Source organism: Pongo pygmaeus, chromosome 5, assembly GCF_028885625.2.
Source record: "Pongo pygmaeus isolate AG05252 chromosome 5, NHGRI_mPonPyg2-v2.0_pri, whole genome shotgun sequence".
In the NCBI taxonomy this organism is placed as follows: domain Eukaryota; kingdom Metazoa; phylum Chordata; class Mammalia; order Primates; family Hominidae; genus Pongo; species Pongo pygmaeus.
The window spans coordinates 126216046-126241949 of NC_072378.2; the positions used below are offsets into that span (position 1 = coordinate 126216046).

The following is a 25904-nucleotide window of genomic DNA, read 5'->3' on the forward strand; positions in this document are numbered from 1 at the left end:
AGGTCTTAAGCACAGTTTGTCCTTTGTTGGGCCTTTTGCCTCATCGATGGGTGGGTAGTACCTTCTGAAGGACTGGAGAAATATGTAGCTCTGTGTCCTTCTCCATGGCCATAGTTTTCACAAAACATTTGTTGATATTTTTCTTTTGGTTGCCTTTTAAATAGTTTTTAAAAAAAATTCACGTGTCTAATCCCCTTTTTATTTTAAAGGTACAAAATTGAAATGTATGTCGTTTCCCAAATGTGTTGCCCACTTACTACTCATGGTTCGTGATTTTTCTCAGGGATGTAGAGTAGGGTAGAAAGCTTCTGGGAGACTGAAAGGAGAAGAATAATCTTTTCATGCCTAAATGTTTTTCCTTTTTTCCTTTAGACTGTTTGCTACTGTTATTTAGAATGACATTATGAGCAGCAGAAACACACTTTTCTTTCTATTTTAACAAATACATTGGTTTTCATTTTAGTAAAAAAAATTTTTTTTAAAGTGTGTGTCTCCACTTTTCCAAAGGGGAAGAGACATAGCATTGTGTCAGCTCTTAGTTGTTAGGAAGTGCTACTATTCTCATGTGAGTTTGGCTAAAGGAATGATCATCATGAATTTATTGAATACCTGTTAATGACACAGCCCTGTCTGTGATACAGTACAAGACTTGTGAGTGGCATATATAACACTCTTATTAACAGAGTATGTAGCTTTACTTAATTTAATATAACTTGTTTAGTAGCATATTTTGCTTTTGTTTATCTAATTGGTGAGTGAATATGTATTTACTTCAATTGGTGCTAATCCCAAAGGAGGTAGTATGATATAAAGAAAAGAATAAATAGAGCAAAGTTTAAATCTTTTTACCAATTAGTATGTGGCTTTGGGCAAGATTCTTAACTTGTCTGGGTTTCACTTCTATCATTTGTAAAATGGTAATACTAATATATTGTGAGGATTAAGTGAGGCAATATGTGTATATAATATTTCTAGGAAGTTGCCTGACACGTGGTAGACATTTAGTGAACTGTAATGGTTATCATTATTACTTTTTAATTATTATTTTGATGAGATTTTAGATGTCTTTTTGGTGAAAGATGTTAGCTGTAGCTAATATTAAATGGTGATGATAAAGAATTTGACCATAAACTCATTTTCTAGTACTCTTTTTGGCTAATTTCCAAGATATTAATAATTTGCACCTGTTGGCAGGTTATAGCAGCAGGCAAGGGAATTGAAATATAAAATTATAAATGTCTAATTCTTTGTTTATAATTAAAATAATATGTGCAAGTGTATGCCAGTTGCTTTAGGTAGCACAGAGCTCTGCAGCCATAGATCTGATTCCCTCTCATCCCCTCTGTCAAGTGAGTCAGCTCCTCCAGTAATGAGAATTCACCCAGAAGACTAATGTATACTCCTTGGCCATGTCTACCTTCAGATGACCCATAGGAGGAAGGAAAGGAGTGTAGCTCCTTTTGAAGTTTTATCATTGCAAAATAGTGGACACAGAAACCAGGTGTTAGGGAACTGACTATCCTGGTTCTGGGAAGAGAAAATGGGGAGAAAAAGAGAAGGTTAGGGGAGTGAGATAATGGATCTCTGTAGGTTTGTATAATATTTTCTTTCCCATTTTTTTCCCACTACCCTTTGTAGTCCCCTTTTCCTGGAATCTCATGGTTTGTCTAGTAGGAGTCCTATTGTCTAGCAGTGTTCTTTTGCTTGGTCTGCTAGTTTAATTTATTTAAGTAGAATTCTTTTTTTAAAAAAGATAAAATAGATGCAATAGTATTGCCATTTTTCTTTCTTTTTTTTCTCTCAGCAAAACCAAAGCCCAGTCTCTCATTTCTCCACGTTTGCAAAGCTTTCCAGTTAGTTCTTTAAAGATGAAAATCATGGATTAGTTTTTACATCGTGGAATAAATTCAATTCTTATTGTATTGTTTTGCCTGTAAGATATTACGCTAACCTTAAAGTGCTTACTATTTAAGTAATGAGAAATTGAAACACCGAGTTGCTAGCATAGATCACATATGCAGTATTTTTACTTTTGGTAACGTAAAAAGAAATGGGTGAGTCATGTTACTTGCCTCCTTGACACTTCACTCTCTTTTTTTTTAGCACCCCTTCTTCCACCAAAAAGATCCCCCAAAAAACTCCAACTGAGGTGTAGCTAAATGTAAAAAGTGCTTCAATTTAATCAAAAGAACAACTAGATGACTACCAGTGATTACCCAGTGACCAGTTCAGATAAGCTAATTTATTATGATTTTACTTAAAAAAAATAAAAGCTTAAAAGGCACGAAGTTAAGTATCAGGTGCAGTCTAACAGATTATTCATCTCCTTTCAGCAGTGTACTTGTAAATTGGGTCTTCTCAAAACTCACTCTAACCAAATGGATAAGGTTCTGTTTAAGGAAGCACAGGAAAGCTTTTCTGTTCCCTTTGACAACTAGTTCTTCTAGGTGAGTATCTGCCTTAATTGGCAGAATTGTAATTCCTTGTAATTTGGGTGAAGTGACTTTGTGAGTATTCCAAGTCATCACTTATGCTGCCTTTTCTAAATATGGAATGTTCCATTTCCAGAGTCAGAATTATGAGGACTTTTTAACCTTCCCTATCACATAAATGCTTTTTGTAGTTAGTATGAGAAGACATAGGTTTTGGTTTCCGCTGTACTTTTAGTCTTTCATTTCTCTTCTTCATGGGTTCTAAAAAGAACTAGCCAGTTATAATATTTTCATGAACAAAGTATTTTTAATTCCATGCTACCAGACTATGTTTTAAATGGCTATGGAAGGAACACCATTAATTTATGGATCTTGACCCTCCAGAGGCACTACCCATCTTAGTTACAGAGATTACATCTCAAAAGGATATAAGGGAAAGAGCCCTAGTATTTTTTCCCCTTGTCCAAGTCTGTGCATATTTTGTCGTTGAAGAATATATTTATGATTTTAGCTTGACTAGCAGGCCTTCCTAGAGTATAGCTAATTAAGACTTGCCCAAGCACTAAAAGCATTTTAATTTGAATGATTAAAAGAAGTGAAGTTTAATTAAAGTACAATTATTAAAAGTTCAGTTAATTGTGTACAATTTTTTCTTAATTTAAAAATACTATTACCTTTCATTTTAAAGAGTTTCATTATTATTTTAACCTTTATTAAGATTTCTCTTCATGCATGAGCTGGTCACATCTGTCACATTACTTTGGTCAGATTGTATTGGGACAGTTGTTCTTACTTTGGTCACAGCACTAGTAAAAACAGTTTATTAATTATTTTGTGCATGTTTGATAATCGTTATTCAGAAATTTGTATTTACAGTTTAAAACAAGAGATAATTACTTGATTGGTTACAGGAGTAACTATATTAAAATAGTTAATTCTTACAAAAATTAAAATATGTCCTAACCTTTTAATTTCTGTAAGAACTAATGTCTCACATAGTAATTATGCCCTTTATTTGTTTGAAACTCTGACTTCAGTGGGAATCGAGCCTAGTTGTCAGAATTTATTCTGTTTATTGCCAGCTCTTTGTGTAAACAGCCTTATATGCTCATTTTTAAGAAAGGAGCAACATGTTTGTGTGTAGAGCTCTAAAAATAAGATGAAAATGTCTAAATATACATTATTTTGACCAAAAAAAAGATAAAATAGTGCTGTTTAAAATAATGATGCCAGGGTATACATTAATTTCTCCACTTTGTTACTAGTTTAGTGAATATAGCTTAGGGGTTTGTTTTTTCAGTCCTGAGGGTAACTCAATATGTCATGACCAATGTCATTCCAGGATACTCTGCCTGCAGCTAGTTTCTAAGACTGGATGAAGTTAAATAGGAACAAACAGGAGTTTGGGACTTACTGGTTAACAGGTTAAAACTGTGTGATTTTTCAGGTGGCCTGCTGATAGCATGTGCTCATTTTGGTGCATATGTGTATGGGACAGACATAGACTACAACACAGTTCATGGCTTGGGTGAGTAGAGATTATAGACAGTGTTATAGTCATTGCTGTGGTACCAAATGTACCTTTAAAAATACAGTTGACCCTGGAAGAACACAAGTTTGACTTGCACAGGTCCACTTATACTCAGATTTATTTCCATCTCTGCCACTCATGAAACAACAAGGCCAATCCCTCCACTTCCTCTTCCTCCTCAGCCTACTCAACATGAAGGTGATGAGGATGAAGACCTTTATGATGATCCACTTCCACTTCATGAATAGTAAATCTATTTTTACTGAATAAAGTAAGTATAACAGTAGGCTGTTAGTAGTTAAGTTATGGGAGAGTCAAAAGTTATATGCATATTTTTGACTGTGTGAGGAGTTGGCACCCCAACCCCCATGTTGCTCAAGGGTCAACTGTAGTTTTATATGGCATTATTTTAATCTTCAAATACAAAATTGTGATATGATTTTACTTGTTTTTATAAGACTTCATTGGGTATCTACTTTTATGATCCATTGTGTACAGAGTGATTTCCTGGGGGAACACGAAGGTGAATGAGAAAAAGTCCTGCTCTCAGAGGGCTTTAAGGAAGTGCAGGAAAATGATAACCCAGTGACCAGTTCAGAGCTATAATTTATTAATTATAACTAATTAATAAATATACATGATAATGAAACATATTTGGTTAAGATTATCACCACTCATTTAAAGATTATCACCAAAATTATTCACTAATCATACATTGACTATATACTGGATTAATAACTAGTCTTTGAGGTACTATTTATGTTTCTAATTTTATAACTGACCAAAACCTCTTTAAAGTAACTTTAAAGATTCTGCCTTGAACTGAGGGTACTTGAAACAGTCATCTGCTTTACTTTTCAGGTAATTATGGAAAATATTTTAAACTCTAGAAGCTTGAATAATGATGTGTGATTGGATGGAATTGAATCAAACTGAAAAAGTATTTCCTTATAGCTTAATGGTATTGAAAATGTCATTTTATTGATGATTTTGAGATTATTTGTGTTTATGTTGGTATTCATTATAATAACTGAGATCAGCCCTTATAATACTCTTTTCCTTTTCCTCACCCAGTATAAGTTATTGTATTGGTGAGCATTTATTATACTTTATTTTCTTTTGTGGAAGTAATTTGATATCTTGTACTGGTGACCTGTCTTTTTCCCTACCTTGACTGTAAAGAATTTAGTAACATTTATTAGGAGAATGAGTTATAATTTATTAGGTGTACATAAATGGGCTAGCAAGAAAAAGATATTCTTTATCTGAAATCTGTTTTAAAAAGTACTAAGAATTATTCCAATTTGCTTTTAGTAGAAGCAGTATATTTCTTTTAAGGAAATTGTCTTATATAATTTACTTGAATTTTTATTTATTAAAGTTATGTTTGGAAACTTATGTTGTAACCTTCAGTCTACTGGGGTAGAATTCTGATTGAGGTAGTTTCCTTAGAGCTTATCCAAGATACTGTTAGGTATACCCTCTGTTTCCTATGGTTCTGAACTCTTACTTTATCCTAAAATATTCTCAAGTTTCTCCTGTTTTAAAAGTACAAAACTTTTTTTTTAGCAAATCTGTAGAGGTTCTCTAGCTACCACTTTGTTTTCCTTTTCCATTTGCCAAAATGCTTCTTGAAAAACTAGTATAACTTGTTGTCTCCTCTTCTTCATCTTTCACTCTCTTCTGGCCATTATTTTCCAGCTTCTGTGCCTATCATTCTGCTGAAAACGCTAACAAAGGCCACAGATTTATAGCATTTGACAGTGTTGACCTTCATACAGCCGCTCTTGGTTTCTTGACAGTGGTCTCGGCGGGTGGTACTTTTACTTTTTTGTTTCTTCTCAGTCTACTTGATGCCCTGCAATTTTCTTTGATTTCTGTTTATATATTGTTTTTTTCCAGGCGTCTACCTATCTTTGAGCACTTTTCCATCACACTGCATGTTTTTCAGAGTCATGTCGTTCTTCTTCTTTTGATTTTATAAGAATAATTATAGAGCAAACATGTCACTGCCTCCTAAGTGAACAAAAAGAATGTTATTCAGCCTTATGGAGTCAGTATAAGATTATATGCTGATAATTCCAAAGTCTGTATATTCTGGCCTTCAACTACCTGCTGAATGTCCCCACTGCGTATCTTTTTCTGAATGTTCTGCAGGTACCTCAAGGTACGTCAAGATTGATCTATCTTAAATGAATCTCATCTTTTTTCTTAAGCTTGTTTTTCTTCCTGGTTTCTCTGATATTAATCACTGGTGTCATCATCCTAAACTATCATGTCTCCTAAATAAGGAACTTACGAGCTTCTTTAGTCTTCCTTCCACTCCCACTTTAACTTTCATTAGCAATGTCTCCATTTTGCCTCCCTTCTCCATGGTCACAACTGCGGCGTTTCCCAAGTTCGCTCTCTTCATTTCTGTTTCATTTATCTGATTCATACTATCTCTACACAGGTCTGTTTACTGCTGGAAGAAAGGAACCATATTCTCTTCAACTCTATCTTACTACAAAAATCTTCATACTTGAAAATATTGAATGAGTGTTTTAAGGCAGTTTTACTTGGAAGTTGACAGAACAAGATAAGTTAGACATCAGTACATTTTACTGTTATGTTGAAATTAAAATAACTATTTACTTGTATATATAAAATTAAGATTTTAAATGAAAGCAAATTTTGAATAAATGTAGGTTTCAGTGAGTTAAAACATTACTTCTTCTAAATGACAGAAAATAAGAATACTCTGTTTAATACTTTCTCTCTTCCTTTTTCTTTCCCTTCAGGAAAGGCTACTAGGAAAAACCAGAAATGGAGAGGACCAGATGAAAACATTAGGGCCAATCTTCGTCAATATGGTTTAGAGAAGTATTACCTTGATGTCCTGGTTTCAGATGCATCTAAACCTTCCTGGAGGAAGGGCACATATTTTGATGCAATCATTACTGATCGTAAGTTTATTTTTATACAAAAGTAGGAGTAGGATTCGTTTTGTAAAATCATTTACATTTAAAGTACAAAATTTACCAACACATGCACAAAATGCCAACTTGTCAGTATTTCTCCCATCTACCCCCAGCTTCCTCATCTTGTAAGGAGAAAGTTATGAAGGTACTTAACTACCTTGTTAAGGGCTTACTGTTTTGTCTTTCTAAACAAATATATTGACTTGCCATCCACTTTTATATCTTTTTATATTAACTTGTCACCCGTTTTTCCCTTCAGCTTATTTTTTTGAGGCATATATTTAGTATTTGTTTTTGTATTGACTATAATTGGTTATTATACCAACTGGAGCTCAAATGTCATTTGCAATTATGGTGTCAAATTTTGAACAGAGTTTCGGATATCACACATTTCTCTATGTGTAAGCATTTGTGTTTTTGTAGTGCCTGTTTTCACTGGCATCTCCTTTCTAGCATTACAAGAAATTTGGGGTTCTGTGGAACCACTGGGCCTGTGAACCTACTGAGCTTCAGGAATGTGCATGAAAATTTATTTTCCCATGCCTCATGAGGTCGTGAGTTTTTTAGGCAGCCTATCTAAGAATAGGTCTGCCTTTTCTATAGTATTTGACAGTAAATCTGTAAATAGTGGCAAAGTTCAGCCCTTCTATCTCAGCTCTCTTTAGTTCTTTGCTAACTTAGATTTTGTCAAATGTAATGTAACAAAAGAAAAATTATCAAGGCATATGGTTTCAGTGTGAATATACTTGATGAAAATTTAGTTTTTTTTAAATTAACAGTTTGCTTTATTATTTGCTCTCCCACTCTGTGTTTACTTATATAAAATACATTTTTTTTTTCTGATCAACTTGAGAGTAAGTGGTATACATTGTGGCGTTTTACTCCTGTACTTCAGCGTGTATTTACTAAGAATAAAGATAGTCTCTTAGCAAAAATACAGTTATCAAGTTCAGTAAATTGATAAAATACTTTCATCTACAGTTTGCCATTCAATTTTGTCAGCTGACTCAGTAATAGCTTTTATGGCATATATTTTCCCTCTAGGACAGGCTCTACTCTAGAGTCAGGTATTGCATTTAGTAATGATATCTTTTAGGCCTCCTTTAATTTGTAACACTTCCACAGCTTTTCTCAATGACTTTTATGACATTGACATATTTTAAGAAGACACTTGCTCCTCCCCCAAGTCTTTATGTTGTACATTTTCAGTTGGATTTGTGCATTGGTGATGTTGTGTGCTTCTCAGGGTGTCACATTTGAAGGCAGCATGGCTGTTTGCCCTTGATCCGTGATTTGGTGACTTTTGACTATCTGTGTTACCTTTGTTTTCTGTCTAGCTCCATATGGTATCAGAGAATCTACAAGAAGAACAGGTTCACAGAAGGAGATACCAAAGGGGATAGAAAAATGGGAAAAATGGTAAGTGAAATTTAAATATGACGTATTACTACTTTGAGAAGAAGCATGTGGCTTCCCCGTTAACTTAGCACTCTTAAAATTTTTCACTGATTTTGAAATTTTCTTTCCTTTGTGTAGTCCAGAAAGCCATGTTCCTGTTTCCTTGAGTTATCATCTGAGTGATATGTTTCTTGACCTGTTAAACTTCGCAGCTGAGACCCTCGTTTTAGGTGGAAGACTAGTCTATTGGTTACCGGTGTATACACCAGAGTATGTAATCTTAATTTTATTTTTAATTTCATTTTTCTTACAATGTTTGCATATCTAGTATAATTTTCTCTTTATCTCTTCTTGCATTTGGTGCATCTTTGTATTTAATTTGTAATAGCCTTTGTTTGCCTTCAAATGTGTGTAAAATAGTCTTTTTATTTATTTAGTTTTTTGAGACAAGGTCTTGCTCTGTCGCCCAGGCTGGAGTGCAGTGGTGCAATCATGACTCACTGCAGCCTTGACCTCCCAGGCTCAAGTGATCCTCCCACCTCAACCTCCTGAGTAGCTGGGACTACAGGCATGCGTCACCATGCTCAGCTATTTTTTATTTTTATTTTTTGTAGAGGTGGAGTCTCACTATGTTGCCCAGGTTGGTTTTAAACTTCTAGGCTCAAGCAGTCCACCTGCCTCAGCCTCCCGAAGTGTTGTGATTAGAAGAGTGAGCCACTGTACTCAGCCTCCTTCTTTTCATCAACTGAATTGTTTTGACCTTGTTATTTTGTATCAGGGGTTGGCAAACCACGGCCTATGGGTCAGATATGGTCCTCAGCCTGTGTTTGTAAGGTTCTTGAGCTAGGACTAGTTTTTAGATTTTTAAAGTGTTGTTAAAAAATATCCACACAAAATAATATGTGACAGAAACATACAGTATGTGAACCACAAAATCTAAAATATTTACTCTCTGGCCCTTTATAGAAAAAGTTTTGCCAGCCCTTATTGTACCCTACACTTAGCTTAGTACCTATGGATCACAGCTGTTTTATAGCTCTTTTGCCAGTCTATAGATGTAATTTTCAACAGCTTACCTAAAGGATTCACGCATCTACTACCTTCTAATGCTAGCTTTAATATATATTGGCTATTATGATTATCTTAAGTACAATAAATCAAAAGCTAAGACCAAAATAAGAGCTGTGCATATATTTAAAGCCCTGATTATGTTCAGCATTATTGCTTTGAGTTATGTTATTCAGTAACTATTAAATATAAAGCTATATATATTAACAGTAAAAGACAAGATGTTTGAACAAGACGGAATGTTTAAATTTGAAAGGTATTGCCAAGCTCAGTAGGTTATTTCTTCAATCTGCCATAGATCTATTTTGTAATGCAATTATTTTAATTCCTACATTTGTATTTGTATTTTATTTTATTTTATTTTATTTATTTTTTGAGACAGGGTTTCACTTTGTCACCCAGACTGGAGTACAGTGGCACGATCTCAGCTCATTGCAACCTCCACCTCCTGGGTTCAAGCGATTCTCCCACCTCAACCTTCCAAGTAGCTGGGATTACAGGTGCACGCCACCACGCCCCGCTAAGTTTTGTATTTTAATAGAGACGAGGTTTCACTGTGTTGGCCAGGCTGGTCTTCAACTCCTGACCTCATGATCCACCCACCTCGGCCTCCCAAAGTGTTGGGATTATAGGCGTGAGCCACCGTGTCTGGCCAATTCCTATATTTACTATACATAATTATACAGTGGTAACTGTCTTTTTCTACAAAGATTGGTAGTCCCTCAGCATTTGGGACCCTCAGCTATTTCTTGTTGTTTGTTTTACAAATGCTGTATTTAAAATTACCATGGCCTAACTTTAGTTGTGCATTTTGTTATCAGCTGATAAGAGAAAATACATTTGTACCCAGATCCCTTAACACTGAGTTTTTTTTTGTTGCTAATGATCATCTCATTTAACCTCTTTTAGAAATGAGGAAACTTAATTCCAAGGAGTGAAATGACTTATCTAAAGTTAAAAGCCAGCTAGCTAATTTGTTTCCTTATTCCCAGTGCTGTATTCACTTAATTCAACATCCTGCCAGATCTCGTATACTTAGTACATGAAATGATAGGTGAGGTTTTATTAATATTTTCATATAAGAGTATATTTGTTCATGTCTTTGTAAAAAGGGTTGCTGCCTTAGACAAACTGAATTCCAGCAACAAGCTACTTTCTTTTTGTTTAATTCAAGTTGTAGGGCTAAAATTAAAAAAAAAAAAAATACTGTGAAGTAATTTCAAACTTACAGAAGTTTCAAATACAATACAGAAAACTCCCATCTCTACCCTTATCCAGATTTTTCCAATATTAACATATATCTACCTCCCCCCAACTCCTGCACATATCTATTATCACTAATCTTTTTTTTTGAGACGGAGTCTCGCTCTGTCACCCAGGCTGGAGTGCAGTGGCGTGATCTTGGCTCACTGCAAGCTCCGCCTTCCGGGTTCACGCCATTCTCCTGCCTCAGCCTTCCAAGTAGCTGGGATTACAGGTGTCCACCACCGCGCCCAGCTATTTTTTTGTATTTTCTTAGTAGAGACAGGGTTTCACCATGTTAGCCAGGATGGTCTCGATCTCCTGACCTCGTGATCCGCCTGCCTCGGTGCTGGGATTACAGGTGTGAGCCACTGCGCCCAGCCTATCACTAATCTTTTTGAAACCATTTGAGAAGTTGGTTGGTATGGTGCCGTCTTACCTCTATATATGTCATTGTATTTTTCAGAAACAAGAACATTCCTATCTAACCATGATCTACCCTGCAAGTCTGGAAGTTAGCATTTATAACACTATTCCATCCAGATCAGAGACACCATTCAAATTTTACCAATTGCAATCCATGTAGGAAACTGTGCTGTAATCATCTATCCTGTCCTTTTTTGGTCTTCTGCAGTCCGGAATATTTTCTGTCTTTCCATATCTCTTGTGTCCTTGGAAGTTTTGTAGAGGACATGGCTTATATTCTGAGTGTTGACTCTCAACCGGGGCCATCTGATATTTCTTCTATGACCAGACTGAGGTCATGCTTTCTTGGTAGGAATACCACAAACATGATCTTTGCAGCACATCACAGGGCACACAAAGCCACTCCTCCTGGTAATGTTAACTTTGATTGTCTGGTCAGGCTCTTCTCTGTCAGATTTCTCCTCTCTGAATCATCATTTTCTTCTTTGATTTGTATTTTATGGGGAAATAAGAAGATTACACTAATATCTTGTTTTTCATCAAACCACTACTCAGATTGATGACTCCATTGTTGACAGCCACTTCTGAGGTGGTTGCCAAGTGATTCTTTTTTCCATCATTTCTTTTGCATTTGTAAGTTGGTATTCTGTAAGAAAGAGCTTTCTTTCTGCCCCATTTACTTCATTAATTTATTTATAGTGGTATGGAGTCATGGATTCCTATATTATTCATTGGGTTGTAATTTATTAGTAGCAGTATTTTGTTGCTCAAATTGTCCCAGATTTAACCAGTGGGAGTTTCTTTGAGCTGGCTCTTCTGTCCTTTTGAAATATCCTCAGTAGTTTTTTATGTAAGTCCTTCCTTTTTAGCATATCTGACTGTTCACTGTTTTGTAGTTTATTATTTAATTATAATCAAAATCATATGTGGTTGAGAATTTATTTTGGAGTTCTTTAATTCCTTTATAAAAAGTAATATTGGAGGTTCTTTAAACTGAATGTATTTCTAAAGACTTTAAAAAGTGGCCACTGGATATTTCTTCAATGACTTCTCTATTTTAGTAATTTTAGATGAGGGAAGATTTCCAAATACGTATAACCAAAGTGATGTTTTAGAAAGGGAAAAGGGAGACATGTTTTAGTGACTTTTTTTGTCTTAGATGTTTTATCAATGGATAGATATCTTCTAGTTATGTGTCTAACACATGTGGGAAGACTATGGTGGCATTTATTTCCCTGAGTTTTTGGCCCCTGGAGAGGGTTATTTTCAGATCCCCTGATGTTCATTATTAGACCTCAATTGTGTCTTCTCTCTTTAAGCCTAAAGCGATCTTATTAATTATTAATAGTGAACCAAATTTGTCTTGAGTTTATGCTAGAAACATTAACTGTTTTCATATTCAAGGTCTTTACTCTTTTGAAAATTCTTTACTGTTTTGAAAATAACACAGTATCAAGATGAATTTGAGTCTAAAGTCATCTGTAAAAGTTTGAAATAATATTCTTCTGAATTAAACAGTTTAGAATTAGTTTAACTCTGTTATATTGAAAATGTAGCTTTATAATGGACCAGGAATAAAAAGGAATTCAATTTACAATTGTACCTTAGTGTAGTTTAATTTTAAGACTTTTGTATTTTTGGTGTGGTGAATGTAGGCTATTAGTTCTATTACTGAATTAATTTACTCTCAGCCAAACCCTGTTACATGATTCAAGTTACACATTATAACCAAGTTCAGTTATTATTTTAACCCAGGATTGATTGAAAAGTATCAGACATAAAAGCAAAATACTGCCTAAAAGCTTAGTTGTATATGGAAAATTGTGAGAGCTAATGATTGAAAAGGATTTTCTCACTGACAATTTAAATTGCAGTAAAGAAACTGCTACTCAGAAACTTCTGCTGTTCTTTTTCCTTCTAGTCTACACTCTCCCCATCCAGTATATCAGACTTTTTGCCAGCATCAAGATACTCTGTGCTTTTATGTCTTTTCACTTTTGTTTATTCTGTCCCCATTGTTTGAGATGCCCTTTCTTCTTTCCTCAACTGGTAAAAATCTAGTCATTTTTCTAGGCCTGGCTTAATTGTCACCACTTCTGTGACACTTTCTCAGATACTTCTCAGCAGAATTAATCAGTCCTTCCTCTGCGCTGTCATAATAGCTTGTTTTTACTGCTTATAGAGACTTAACACATAAAATTACTGTAGACTGTTGGTATTTGTGAGTTTATTATTTACAATTTTGACTACTTACAAATGACTCAGATTATCTGTGTTGCAGTCATGTGTACAGGGCGTCAATCCAGTGTGTACACATACAATCCAGGTGTTTGATGTCATAGGAGTCAGTGTGCTACTGAGTGAGTGTAGCTGTTTGCCCAGGCTCCATATATCCATTTAGCTTTATCTAATTTCATTGTACACAGATAACTCTTGAAGTGATTAGAAACAGTGTTTCTTTATAAATGATGACCTTTATAGAAATCCAGCTGCTAGTGTTAGTGATAACATGATGACATACTTATATTAAAATAGCACATTGTACCCCCCAAATATATATGATTATAATTCATTAAAATTTTTTAAAAAGGTGAGAAAGAAGCTAATAATGTGCCCCAAAGTAGGACTTGGAAATAAATTTTGATTGTAGTAAGATGAACTTTGCGGTGCCTGTAATCAGTGAAGAGAACATGTTTTTCATCTCTTACTTAGGAAAGAGGATTGCTGTTTTTAGTAAATGTTCAATCAATGCAAAATCTGTTTCTCAAATGGGAGCTGAAATTCTAGTGACATTTGGAAAGTAGTTGAAGCATGAAGATTCACAGGAAAATGAGTGACAGTCAAAATTGATTCGTGGAAAATCTAGGGGCCTATGTACACAATTATTTTTGTTTTTAATTGAAATAGAAATTGTATACCATGAAATTCACCCCCTTAACGTATACAACTTCATGGTTTTTAGTTTATCCACAAAGTTGTGCGACCATCACCACTAGGTAATTCCAGAACATTTTCCTCACTCCCAAGAAGTAACCCACAGACATTAGCAGTTACCACCCCGCTACCTCTGCCAACCACTTGTCAATCTCTGTGGATTTGCCTATTAAGGATGATTTAGTTTTTAAATAGATAACTTGGGTTGTAGGGGGATATTAATAAAAACAGGGAGTTAAGACAGGATTTGGTACTGTCATAATGGTCCAGGCAAAATATAGATTTATGCCTTCTACTTAACCATTTGCCAACATTCCATTGGAATGAAATATATTGGTAAATATACAGTGAATAATTTTATTTTACTTTATTTTTTTTGAGACAGTTTTGCTCTTGTTTCCCAGGCTAGAGTGCAGTGGCGTGATCTCGGCTCACTACAACCTCCACCTCCCAGGTTCGAGCGATTCTCCTGCCTCAGCCTCCCAAGTAGCTGGGATTACAGGCATGTGCCATCATGCTTGGCTAATTTTGTATTTTTAGCAGAGGTGGGGTTTCACCATGTTGGCCAGGCTGGTCTTGAACTCCTAACCTCAGGTGATCCACCTGCCTTGGCCTCCCAAAGCACTAAGATTACAGGCGTGAGCCACCACGCCCGGCTGAAGAATTTTTTAACTGCTCTTTTTAATCTTTTTAGTACGGTACTTTGGGAGTATATTGTTAAATTGATTGGCTCATTAATATAATAGATTAATTGTTAAAAATGAATTAAGATCGAGTCAAAAAAGGTAACATGAAACATGCAAATATGTTTTTCTGCTGTTAAACCAAATACAGCAACTTAGTTCAGCAGTTTAGCATCATTCATGTCATAGATGTTAATTAAAATTGTACTGGTACTTTGGGATTTGGTTGATAAATTTGCTTTTTGGGTTTTATAGTTATATTAGGGATCTAAACATGAAGAGTTTATATCTAATTTATGCTTGTGCATATTTAAGTGACACCTTAATAAAAAAATACTTTAAGTCAGTCCACCAGGAAGTAAAAGATTTTTTTTCCTTTAAAAATTAGTATATTACTTAGTTTGACCCAAACTGTTTCCAGCATCTATAGATCCTACGGTTTGCACGCTTAAGGTTAATTAAGGCTATATCTTCTCTCTGTTAGCACTTTTTATTTTAGTCTCAACCATGGTGTAGAATATATTATTTCTACTGTACTCCAGCCTGGGCAACAGAGCAAGATCCTGTCTCTGAAAAAGAAAAAAGAGAATGTTTTCTTTCATGTCATAAATGCATTGCATGAAGATTCAAAATCTGATGTCATTGTTATAAGACGTACAACATTTCTGGCTATGTAGTGAACATTAAAGAATTACTAGATGAGGTGAAATCTGAAGTGCTCATTGCTTGTTGGAAAGCTCTAGGAAGAAGTCAGAGAATGACTTCCAGATAATTCTTTCCACTGATAATAAAGTGAAGTGCATTATGAATGATGCTTGGGAAGTGGGTGATGATGGGTTTGAGCATATGGTTGAGGTAATAGGGAGAGCTTGTTAAAGGTCAGTGGGACCTAGAAAAGTTCATGAAAGAGTGGTGGTGAAAACAGTGTTGATGCATTAAAACAGGTAGCTGAGATTGTGGTCCTTTACATGAAAAACTAATCAGCACCTTTGCTATTTTGGAGCAGACCTTTAAGATTACCTGTGTAATAAATGTGTGCAGACACCATCCAAAAAGGTGTAAAAAATTGCAAAGGAAAAATAAATATTGGCCAACACAGTGTTCTTAAAAGTCCCCATGCCTAGTGAGTCCTCTCCCTTGCTGTTCTTTCACATTCTGTTCCATAGCTGTTTCTCCCACCTCTGTTACCTATTTATTTGGCCAAGATTGATGCTAACAACCTGTCAGATGCCAGATTCTGAACTCCTGCTATTGACTCCTACTTTCTAGACATTGTCATCATCTTCATCCATGTAGGACATGTGCTGTACAGCATTAGTCTCCACCACTCATTGGCATATTTTCGTTTTGTTTCCTGGTTCATATGACCAGAAGACTGATGTAATCTGTAGTGTTTATTTTAGTTGTAGTTTATTTGAATAATTTTACAAATAACTTTAGTTCTGTATTTACAAACGTAATAGAGGTCTCAAGATGTTATTAAAATTTTACGGGGCACTTCATTTTAGAGGGGAAAGTATATACTGTAGTGGATTATACACTTTGGGAATTTATAAAAATCTACAGATGAATCAGTCCTTCATGAACGTCAAGGGATGTTGTTGAGTGTATTTTTTTCTACTCTTGTGGAATTCTGTAGGGTGGAATCATCTTGTACTTTTGTGGTTTAAATGTTTAGCATTCTTCAACAAAACGTACTTACAATATTTCTCTCTCTCTTATTCTATAGGTAAAAAATTTAACTGCATTTTTGGGATATGATAAAATTAAGCTACTTTGCTTATAGATAGTTTATGGATCATGTGGACAGTTAGCATATGTGGGGAAAAAGAGCATGTAGTGGAAGAACATCCCACACTACACTGGACTATCCCCATGATTCTGTGTGGCCCACACATGTGAATGTTCCTAACAGTCAGCTGTTCTTTCTTCAGATACACTGAAGAGATGGTGCCTTGGCACCCTTGCCTGGAACTCATTAGCAACTGCGAGCAGAAGCTTTCCAGTCACACATCAAGGCGCTTGATCACAATGGAAAAGGTGAAGAAATTTGAGGTAAATTGCTTTAGTATTTTTGGGATAAATTCTGAAAGAATCAAAAATAGTTGTTTCTAAATAGTTTTCCTGTGATAGAGTTTGGAAATGTTATTCCTTGATATTTTAAAAATTACAGATGAATTTAGGAAGAGGCAGAAGTTGAAGAGATTTGTGGCATCCAGTTGGGATTGAAGGGTAGGAGTTGGATATAGACATAGACATTGAGTAGAGTTCAAATAGATGTTGACCCTCACTTCTCAGGCTTTATTTGATATCCTTGTTGCTAACTCAGTTATAAAACAGCATTATTAAACAACTGGCATCTAATTAGCAATGTCCTAGTTACCATTTTTCTCCAAAAGCAGAACCTACTTGATTGCAGACTGTAATGAAGAGAATATGTTGCTTTATAAATAAAGAGAGAAAGTAAATGTCCCCAGTTTGTTAGGACCCAACACATTCTCTCTATGTCTCTCTCTTACATGCAAAATTCTTACTCTCTTACATTCATTACATTCTTATAAAATTCATACTCTCTTACATACAAAATTCATTTAAGCTTAAGAAAGAACAAGACGTTTGTTATTTCATGCCCAGACGAGAGTTGACATGAATAGTGCCTCATAATGGAGCTTAATTAAATCTACAAAAGCCCTTTGGGCTGTACTTCTGTCGATTGACAACCAAAGCTCTCTTAAATTCACTGGAAACTTGCATGACCCCCATTCTTTCTTTGGACCTTTAGGGTAAACAGAAGAAAGGTGGTAGTGTCTGTGAAGATTTTTCCTTATTGTTTTTTTTTTTTGAGACGGAGTTCCCCTCTTTCACCCAGGCAATCTCGGCTCACTGCAACCTCCACCTTCTGGTTTCAAGTGATTCTGCTGCCTCAGCCTCCTGAGTAGCTGGGATTACAGGCGCCTGCCACTATGCCTGGCTGATTTTTTTTTTTTTGTATTTTTAGTAGAGATGGGGTTTTACCATGTTGGCCAGGCTGGTCTTGAACTCCTGACCTCTTGATCTGCCTGCCTTGGCCTCCCAAAGTGTTGGGATTACAGGCGTGAGCCACCGCGTCCAGACTGAAGATTTTTCATACCCATCTCTAGCCTGCATTTGATTTGTTTTTATATAGTTCCCATCTTACGGATTAGTAATGAAAACTAATATTTGTACAGTGCCTTTTGCATATATTATTTTATATCATTGTTTTTGTCCTTTTTATTTCCATTTGCTGTCTCTAATTTAGACCCTTATTACCGTACACCTGGTTTATGTTCACAGTCTCCTAAATGATCTCCTTCATGCCGCTAGTTTATATGTTAAATGAATTTTCCTAAAAACACTGCATTCATTATGTAACTACCTTATGCAAAATCTTTTTTTATTACTGAAAAATGTTCACAATTTTCAGTGTGACGTAAACTATCTTCTCTAATCAGGCTCCAATATCAGGGTATTTCAGAAAGCTAACCTATACATCTATATAAGTAGTTGATTGGTATCTACTATATGTATATATAGGTATATGTGTACATACATATAAACATATGGATGTATAGGTATATGTGGTGTAATTAAAATGAAAATGTATGGCAGTCATTTTTAAAACAAAAATACTAGAAGTTTATATTCAAATGATATCCTTAGAGTGGAATCTTTGTACTCATTCTATTTCTGTCATAATTTTTCAGCATGTTCCTGAAACTTACCTTTAAGATTTGCCTTTAAAGAAGTATTTTTTTATTAATCAGTTATTTTGTTTTATAGTAACACCTTGCTTTTCTTAAAATGATTTTACTGTACTTTGCTGCCCTTATTTTATACCAGATTAATTATTTAAAGTTGTTTTTGGAAATCAAATTCTATTTCAAGGATGATGATTTGCCATTAAACCATTAAACATTTAAAACATTGCAGATTCAGAAATTCTATAAATAGTTTCCAAATTGTTTGGCATCATTACAGCCTTCTAGAATGAAAATTTTAAATGACTAACATTTATTTGGGTATACAGTAGAAGCCCTCTTATCTAACGTCCATTTCAAACCCTGTTGATTAACCAATACTGGCCATTCCTTCTCTAAAACACACTGCCTGGGCCAGGCGCGGTGGCTCACGCCTGTAATCCCAGCACTTTGGGAGGCCGAGGTGAGCAGATCACGAAGCCAGGAGTTCGAGACGTGCCTGGCCAACGTAGTGAACCCCATCTCTACTAAAAATACAAAAATTAGCTGGGCATGGTGGCACACACCTGTAGTCCCAGTGACTTGGGAGGCTGAGGCAGGAGAATCGCTTGAACCGGGGAGGTGGAGGTTGCAGTGAGCCAACATTGCATCACTGCACTCCAGCCTGGTGACAGAGTGAGACTCTGTCTCAAAACAAACAACAACAAAAAAAATAAAAACCACACTGCTTGATGCAATAATATGTTGTATGTTGAATACTTTCAGCTGGTGAGTCGCTTGATCTCTACTATATTTATATACAGTACTTCTGCTTCTATGAGCTGAATTATCTGTTTAACAAGAGTCTGTTGTGTTCTCAGAGCTGTTTATGCCAGTTATATTTGTTACAGTAATTATGTAATCTACTTAAATACTAGTTAGACCAGTGAAATATTTGTGTACAAACACAGTTGTAATTTCAATAAAAACTAAGTTAATGCTTTAGGAAGAACAAAGTGAGTTGCTAAAAAAAAGACTTGAATTGGGAATGGCTTTGAAAAAAGTAATTGCAATCTAGGTTTTTGCACCCAGATTGCTTTGTAAGCTCTTGCATCATTTTATAGAAGCCAAAACTAGAATTCTTTATAGGTCTTGATTCTGTATGAATGTATACAACTGAATATTATTTTTTAAGTTAAAATAAGTTTAATGTGTTTACAAAGCATTTTAATTTCTTCCTGCTTTTATTTACCTTATCCAATTAACTAATTGTATTGGTGTGCTTGGGCTGGCATAACCAAATACCACAGACTGGGCGACTTAACAGAAATTTATTTTCTTACAATTCTGGAGGCTAGAAATTCAAGAGTAAGGTGTCAGCAGACTTGGCTTCTTGCAGGTATCCACTGTCTTGCTGTCTTCACAAGACCTTTCCTTTGTGCATCTGCACTTCTCGTGTCTCTTCCTCTTCTTTTTGTTTTGGATTTAGACAGTGTCTCACTCTATCACCCAGCCTAGAATACAGTGGCACTATTACACCTCACTGTAACCTCAAACTTCTAGGCTCAAGCCATCCTCCGGCCTTACCCGACTGTCTTCCTCTTCTTAAAAGAATGACAGTCCTATTGGATTAAGGCCCCGCCTTTAAGATTTCATTTATGCATAATTACCTCCTTAAAGGCCCTGTCTTCAAATACAGTCATATTGAGGGTTAGGGCCTTAACGTATGAATTTTAGGGTAGAACAGAATTCATTCCATTACACTAACCATTACCAATGTCCATCACATTGAATAAGAGGACTCTGTTGTATGTTAGACGATGCTTTTTTGTCTCCTCTCCTAGTCACTTACTTCTCATGTATGTGTTTGTCTTTTGGTATTTTAAAGGAAGTAAGGCATTTTGATAATTCAGATGGTAACATTACAGCTCTTAGAAATCATAGCATTTAATAGAATCATTTGAGTTAGTAATATAATAGTAACTAACATTTATGTGCCAGGCACACGAGTAATACATGTAAAAAACAAACATTACCTGTAGATTTTGCAGTTTTAAGTCGTGATATTAGAAAGTAAAGTAAATGGCATTAGCATTCTTTATTGTGTAGCCTACATAAATTGTATTCCAAAGAATTAGGAGGACAAAGCTGTGGAGACTCTTTAATAATTCATGGAGCCATATAATAAATCAGCCATTCTATTTTCATGGAAAAATTTAAAAATTAAGATCCATTGTGGACTAATTTTTATACTTGCTTTCCACTGAGTTTTATTTGTTTAAGAAAGTCTGGTATTTTTTCCCAGATTTATAATATTTCCCTAAGCAAATTTATTTGAGACTCAAGGAAAACTGGGCGTTTGAGAATTTTTGTCCTATATTAAAATGATAAATGAGGGTACTCACCTTTGGTATTTTTAAACCTATAAATGCAATGCTCATTTTTGTCAGGTTTACTTTTTATCATTTTACTTTGTTCTTTTCCAGTTGATTTAAAAAAACAACAACAAGGAAAAGCCTCAAGTAATTTTTTGAAATGGTCTTCCCATATAAGATCAAATTTAACTAGTGAATTTTTACCAGTATGATGTTTACTGTAACGGAAAATACTTTGTCATGTTAAATTAATCCTGTTTGGTTTTTAATTAATTACTTCATTTCTACCTTTTGTTTGTGTGGAGAGGAATGTATATAATTGCAGCAAGATCTCAATCCTTTATAATGCAAGTAGTGACATAAAATTGTCAAACAGTTCTCACACACGTCTAACAAATTATTCTTGGGCTTGTTCAGCATTGTTGATTTTGGCAATGGAAGACTGTTAGTTTTAGATTTTTACACTTTTGTATACTGTGTCTCTTCATTTTTGATTTGTCACTTGTTAGGTTTAACTTCAGTATAACTTTTGGCCCACTAGGTATGCTGTTATAAAATATTCTCCCTATCCCTCTTTTAAAAGTGTAAATGTAAGTTACAACAAAAATTATCTAAGGAATATTGATATTTTATAAAATGTTAAAGTTTTAGATTATTGGTCATAGTTTTCAGACTTGCTTATGGCCCATATGTAGTAAAGAAGAAAATTCTTGACAACCGTATTGAAATTTTGAAATTGCCTGATAAGAAGGGCCAGGTTTTTTCATTATTCCTTGTTGATATATTCTGAAAGCCAAGTGAATGATGAGTAACACTTTTATAATGCATTATTGTTTACAAAACTTCCCTATCCATTTGACTTTATTAATTTCCCCATTTTAGAAATGAGGAAGAGTAGCCTGGGACTATCCCATTTTGCTTAAATAGTAAGTGGAAGAAGTGGAAGAAGTGGAAGAGTTGAGACCAAAACTCCTCTTTGTACTTGAAATTCTGTGTCCTTTTTTCTACATCTTGCTGCCTCTCTACTGAAGCATATTTCTACCTTTAGAATGTGCCAAGATTAAAAGGCAAATATTCTTTTGGGGTTTTTTTTTTTTTTTTTTTGAGATGGAGTCTCGCTGTGTTGCCCAGGATGGAGTGCAGTGGCGGGATCTCAGCGCACTGCAAGCTCCGCCTCCCGGGTTCATGCCATTCTCCTGCCTCAGCCTCCCAAGTAGCTGGGACTACAGGCGCCCGCCACCCTGCCCGGCTAATTTCGTTTTTGTATTTTTAGTAGAGACGGGGTTTCACCGTGTTAGCCAGGATGGTCTTGATTTCCTGACCTCGTGACCCGCCAGCCTCGGCCTTCCAAAGTGCCGGGATTACAGGCATGAGCCACCGCGCCTGGCGGTTTGTTTTACTAGATCTTGCTGTCCCATTTAACACAACATGTAGTTGATGCTGCTATATGTGGTTGTAGTCACAGTGGTTACTTCTATAAAACATTTTTCTTATATGAAATGTATAGGATAAAAGGCTGATCTCCAGAGTTGTCCACAACAGACTGAGGTATAATAGTTACGTTTTCAATGACGGTCACCTGAAACAATTCTCTCTCAACCTTCTCCATAGAATCTACTTGAACAGATGAAAAGAGTACCCAGGGTAGCCTTTTCAAGATTTCCTTGAAATCTTTTCAAAAAATTCATGCAACTTTTATAGTCTACTCTATAATAGATACATGATTAAAAATGAAAAATTATTTTAAATTACTATTACATTAAGTGGGCCATCATGTGCCGTATTTATTTTGTGGTTTATTTACCTGACACCCTACCTTATATTCCTAGTGGTTTGAGAAGTTTTGAAGTATGAGTACGTTTAATTCAAGATATTATATGGCTGTTAATTTAGACTAAAGTTATAATGTATAAATCAGTTGTCTTTTTTTTATAGCTACATCATATAGTTTAGATTATTTAAAAGAGGAATACTGGAAGGTCACAGTGGCAGTTGATGACAGTTTATGTAATTTTTTATTTTGGATTGAATGAAAGAGTCCAGTAACATGAAGCTGATGAATGCATTAATCAGAATGGAGTGTGGCCAAAACTGAGGGTTTTAACTAAAGGACTGAAAGATTTTGAAGCTATGAAGGACAAAAGAACCATTAACTTTATAACAGTATTTTTTTAAACAAAGGAGATAATAGACACTGAGGTCACTTCAGAAAATGACTTATAGATGGCTTGAAGTGGAAGAAATTAGTCTTTATGATAAATAGTTTACATATTAGAATGATAGTAGTGTTGCTGATCATAAACTCTGCTGTTTTGCTGGCATAATGCTGATGCCTATTTCCATTAGACATTATCCTTTCTCAGGATTAATGTTGTTAGTTGTGTTTTTCTTTCACAGCTATTTGAATTAAAGTGAGTCTCTTCTGATTGACTTTTCTTTCTGAAATATATTGTGATTTTTGCCTGTCTCTTCCCAAAACTGTGGGTTCCCTTTTGATTAGAGGTATAAAAGATTAGAGATTAGGTATGAAGCATTTAAAACAAAGGGTAAGATAGATATAGGTAATAACCTCATTTATTGGTGAGAAAAACAAGGCATGGTGACACTAAAGACATATTGGACATAAACTCATTCTAGGTCTTCATAGAATCCAATATTTATCACCATCAAAGTTCATGTGTGTATCTGAGAGAAAGAGTCTTTTTAAAAATTATTTTGCATAGCAAGTCAGAAGGAAACCAATTTGCATTATTTATAAATTATGACTTAACTTGAGGTACTTAAAAAAGACTCGGAGAAGCAGACAGCAGCCTGGTGATGCTGCATATCATGCTGCCTGAATTCAGTTTTCAGGTTCATTTGGTCCACTTAGTTCCAAACGAATTTTCTTTCGCTGTTGGTGGTACTTTTTCGCTGTTGGTGGTACTTTTCGCTGTTGGTGGTACATTTCATTTCACTCTCTGCTGATTTCTTTTATATTTAGGCAAATAAAATGATTTTGTCAAACGGGATTTTTAAAGTTAATACTATCATAATAGTTTTAAACTATTGTTTTTGATAAACCATGAAAAAGCAAAACTCTTCCCCACTAGCTCCAGGAAAGCAGGCATTTAAGATATCTGGATCCTGCATCTTATGGTTCTGTTTAGAAAGAACTATTTTATTTGCAGAAATAAGCAGTTCTCTGAAGCCTGAGAGAACATACGTCTTTATGGTTCCAGCATGTTTTTAAGCTATGCCAGTAAAACAGTTTTTAAAGTACTAGTGTTATAAGAATCTTAGGCATAGGTCAGTTGAAAATATAAATATAACTCAGGGATTCTGAGGTATGAATGATTTAGAGAAATGGGAAGTTTCTATGTGGAATCAACATAATCCTTTAGAGCTTCTTTTATAATTCTTGCATGAGTGACAGATTTTCCTCATTGTATATTTTTGTATTTTTCTTATTTGTCATGTTTATTTAACTTAGAATTATCTTTCTGGTGTTTTTCAAATTCACATGTAAACTTATGTCCTCTTTCCACTTTATGATCTTCTAAGAATCTAACTCTGAGATTTTTAATGTGTATTTTTTACATAAGACATAAATATACAATTTAGTAATTATAAAGTGAACATCCATGTACCTGCCACCAAAGTCAAGGTTATAGAGTAATGCAGCACTCCAGAAGATCCCCCCTTTTGTGGCCATTGTTGATCATAAATACCTCCCCCTGCAATGTAACCACTATTCTGACTGTTACGGTAACCATTAGCTTGCTTTTCTTTTGTAATATTACCGCTATTGAATTCATCCCTAAGCAATATAGGTTTGCCAGGTTTTGATCTTTGTATAAATGCATATTCATTTTTATTGATTTTTATTTTAATGGATTGTGGAAATTTAAAAAACTCACCTAGGAGAGGAATAGTCTCTACATTAAAGTGAGAGCATATATATGTGCATGCCTGCACATGTTTTGGTCTGCTACTCATTTATTGCTAGTCAAGAAGGTGTTAAACAAGATTTTTAGTTTTAATGAAATATTAGATACAGTAACTAACAAGTGGTCATTAAATGTTTATCTAGTGTGTTGACTTTGTATTCTTTTATCATTTGAGATAAAGTTTTGACTTTTATAAAGTATAGATTCTAGTAGATAGCATATAGAAAGTGTTAATACTTCTATGTTGTCATGATAAGGACTAATATCCCCAATGTTTTTTTAATAATTATTAAGAAATTACTTGTTGAGTGCCAGATGTCAAAGTTTAATCATTGTCACTCATTTTGAGCACTCTAGATATGAAGATTTTAATATGTATTAAAATACTTTCATAGATTTTAGGTAACTTACTATCATGTAGTGAAATTTTTAAGAAGTATGGATTGTATGTAAATACCTAATTCAAGGATGAAGATTTCCAATGGTACCTTGTTCTCATTAAGAATAATGCTAGAGGTTTCTCTTAATAGTATTGGATGCCAGACTTTTGACCTGCTTGTCCTTGGTTTGGAAATGGCCTAGTGCTGTTTATAGTTGTATAACTTTAGCACAAGTGGTTTCTATAGCTACTGTCCAGTACCAGATGTAGAACAGTGGGAAGCTTTGATAAGGAGAGCAGGATTTTTAAACAAAAGCCGGACATGGGTAATTACCCTGAAGCTGAACTGAGCCCCATTATATTCAGCACTGTCATTTACATTTCATTTCACTCTCTGCTGATTACAAGAAAATAAACCGACCCATTGTTTTTCTCTTCCATCTCTTTGCCTTCTTCCTCACACCTTACTTAAGAATGTATATCATAGCTTTAATCGGTTCCATGAATCTAAAAAGTTTTTCCCCACAAAATTAGATGAACACTTCTAGTTTGGTGGCTTTCACTATGGTGACAGCATCACTGGTTTTCACTTATCATAGAATAAATTTCATAAGCCATTTGTATTCAAGCGTTTGCAATGAAACTGCTGTTTTGTATAAACTACTGTCACTTTGAGACTATAAATGACTTAAGGTTAATACTAGTGAGGTAGAAGAAATCATTATCTCATTATCAGGAACTGTCAGTGAGTAAAAGGACAGCTTAAACCTGACCTACAATTAAAATAGAAGCCATTTGGTTTTCTGCTGAATGACTGTAGAGCTCTGCAACTTCATCCTCTAGAAAGTG

The 25904-nt window shown here is 34.9% G+C and overlaps 1 protein-coding gene across 9 annotated transcripts in view; it reads left to right on the plus strand.

Annotated features, from left to right (window-relative positions):
• Positions 1 to 25904, plus strand: part of TRMT11 (tRNA methyltransferase 11 homolog) — a 117812-nt gene that overhangs the window by 18082 nt on the left and 73826 nt on the right. For 8 of the 9 annotated variants that reach the window (XR_010126776.1, XR_010126774.1, XR_010126775.1 and 5 more), the window contains 5 exons: positions 3880 to 3960; positions 6744 to 6908; positions 8261 to 8342; positions 8460 to 8591; positions 16609 to 16729. Coding sequence is in view for 5 of the 9 variants with exons in the window: in XM_054491375.2 (XP_054347350.1) it covers positions 3880 to 3960; positions 6744 to 6908; positions 8261 to 8342; positions 8460 to 8591; positions 16609 to 16729 (581 nt within the window). In the remaining 4 variants the exon portion in view is untranslated. Of the gene's footprint in view, positions 1 to 3879; positions 3961 to 6743; positions 6909 to 8260; positions 8343 to 8459; positions 8592 to 9771; positions 9890 to 16608; positions 16730 to 25904 lie in introns of those variants that run through there. The other variant, XM_054491376.2, reaches the window with a different exon arrangement.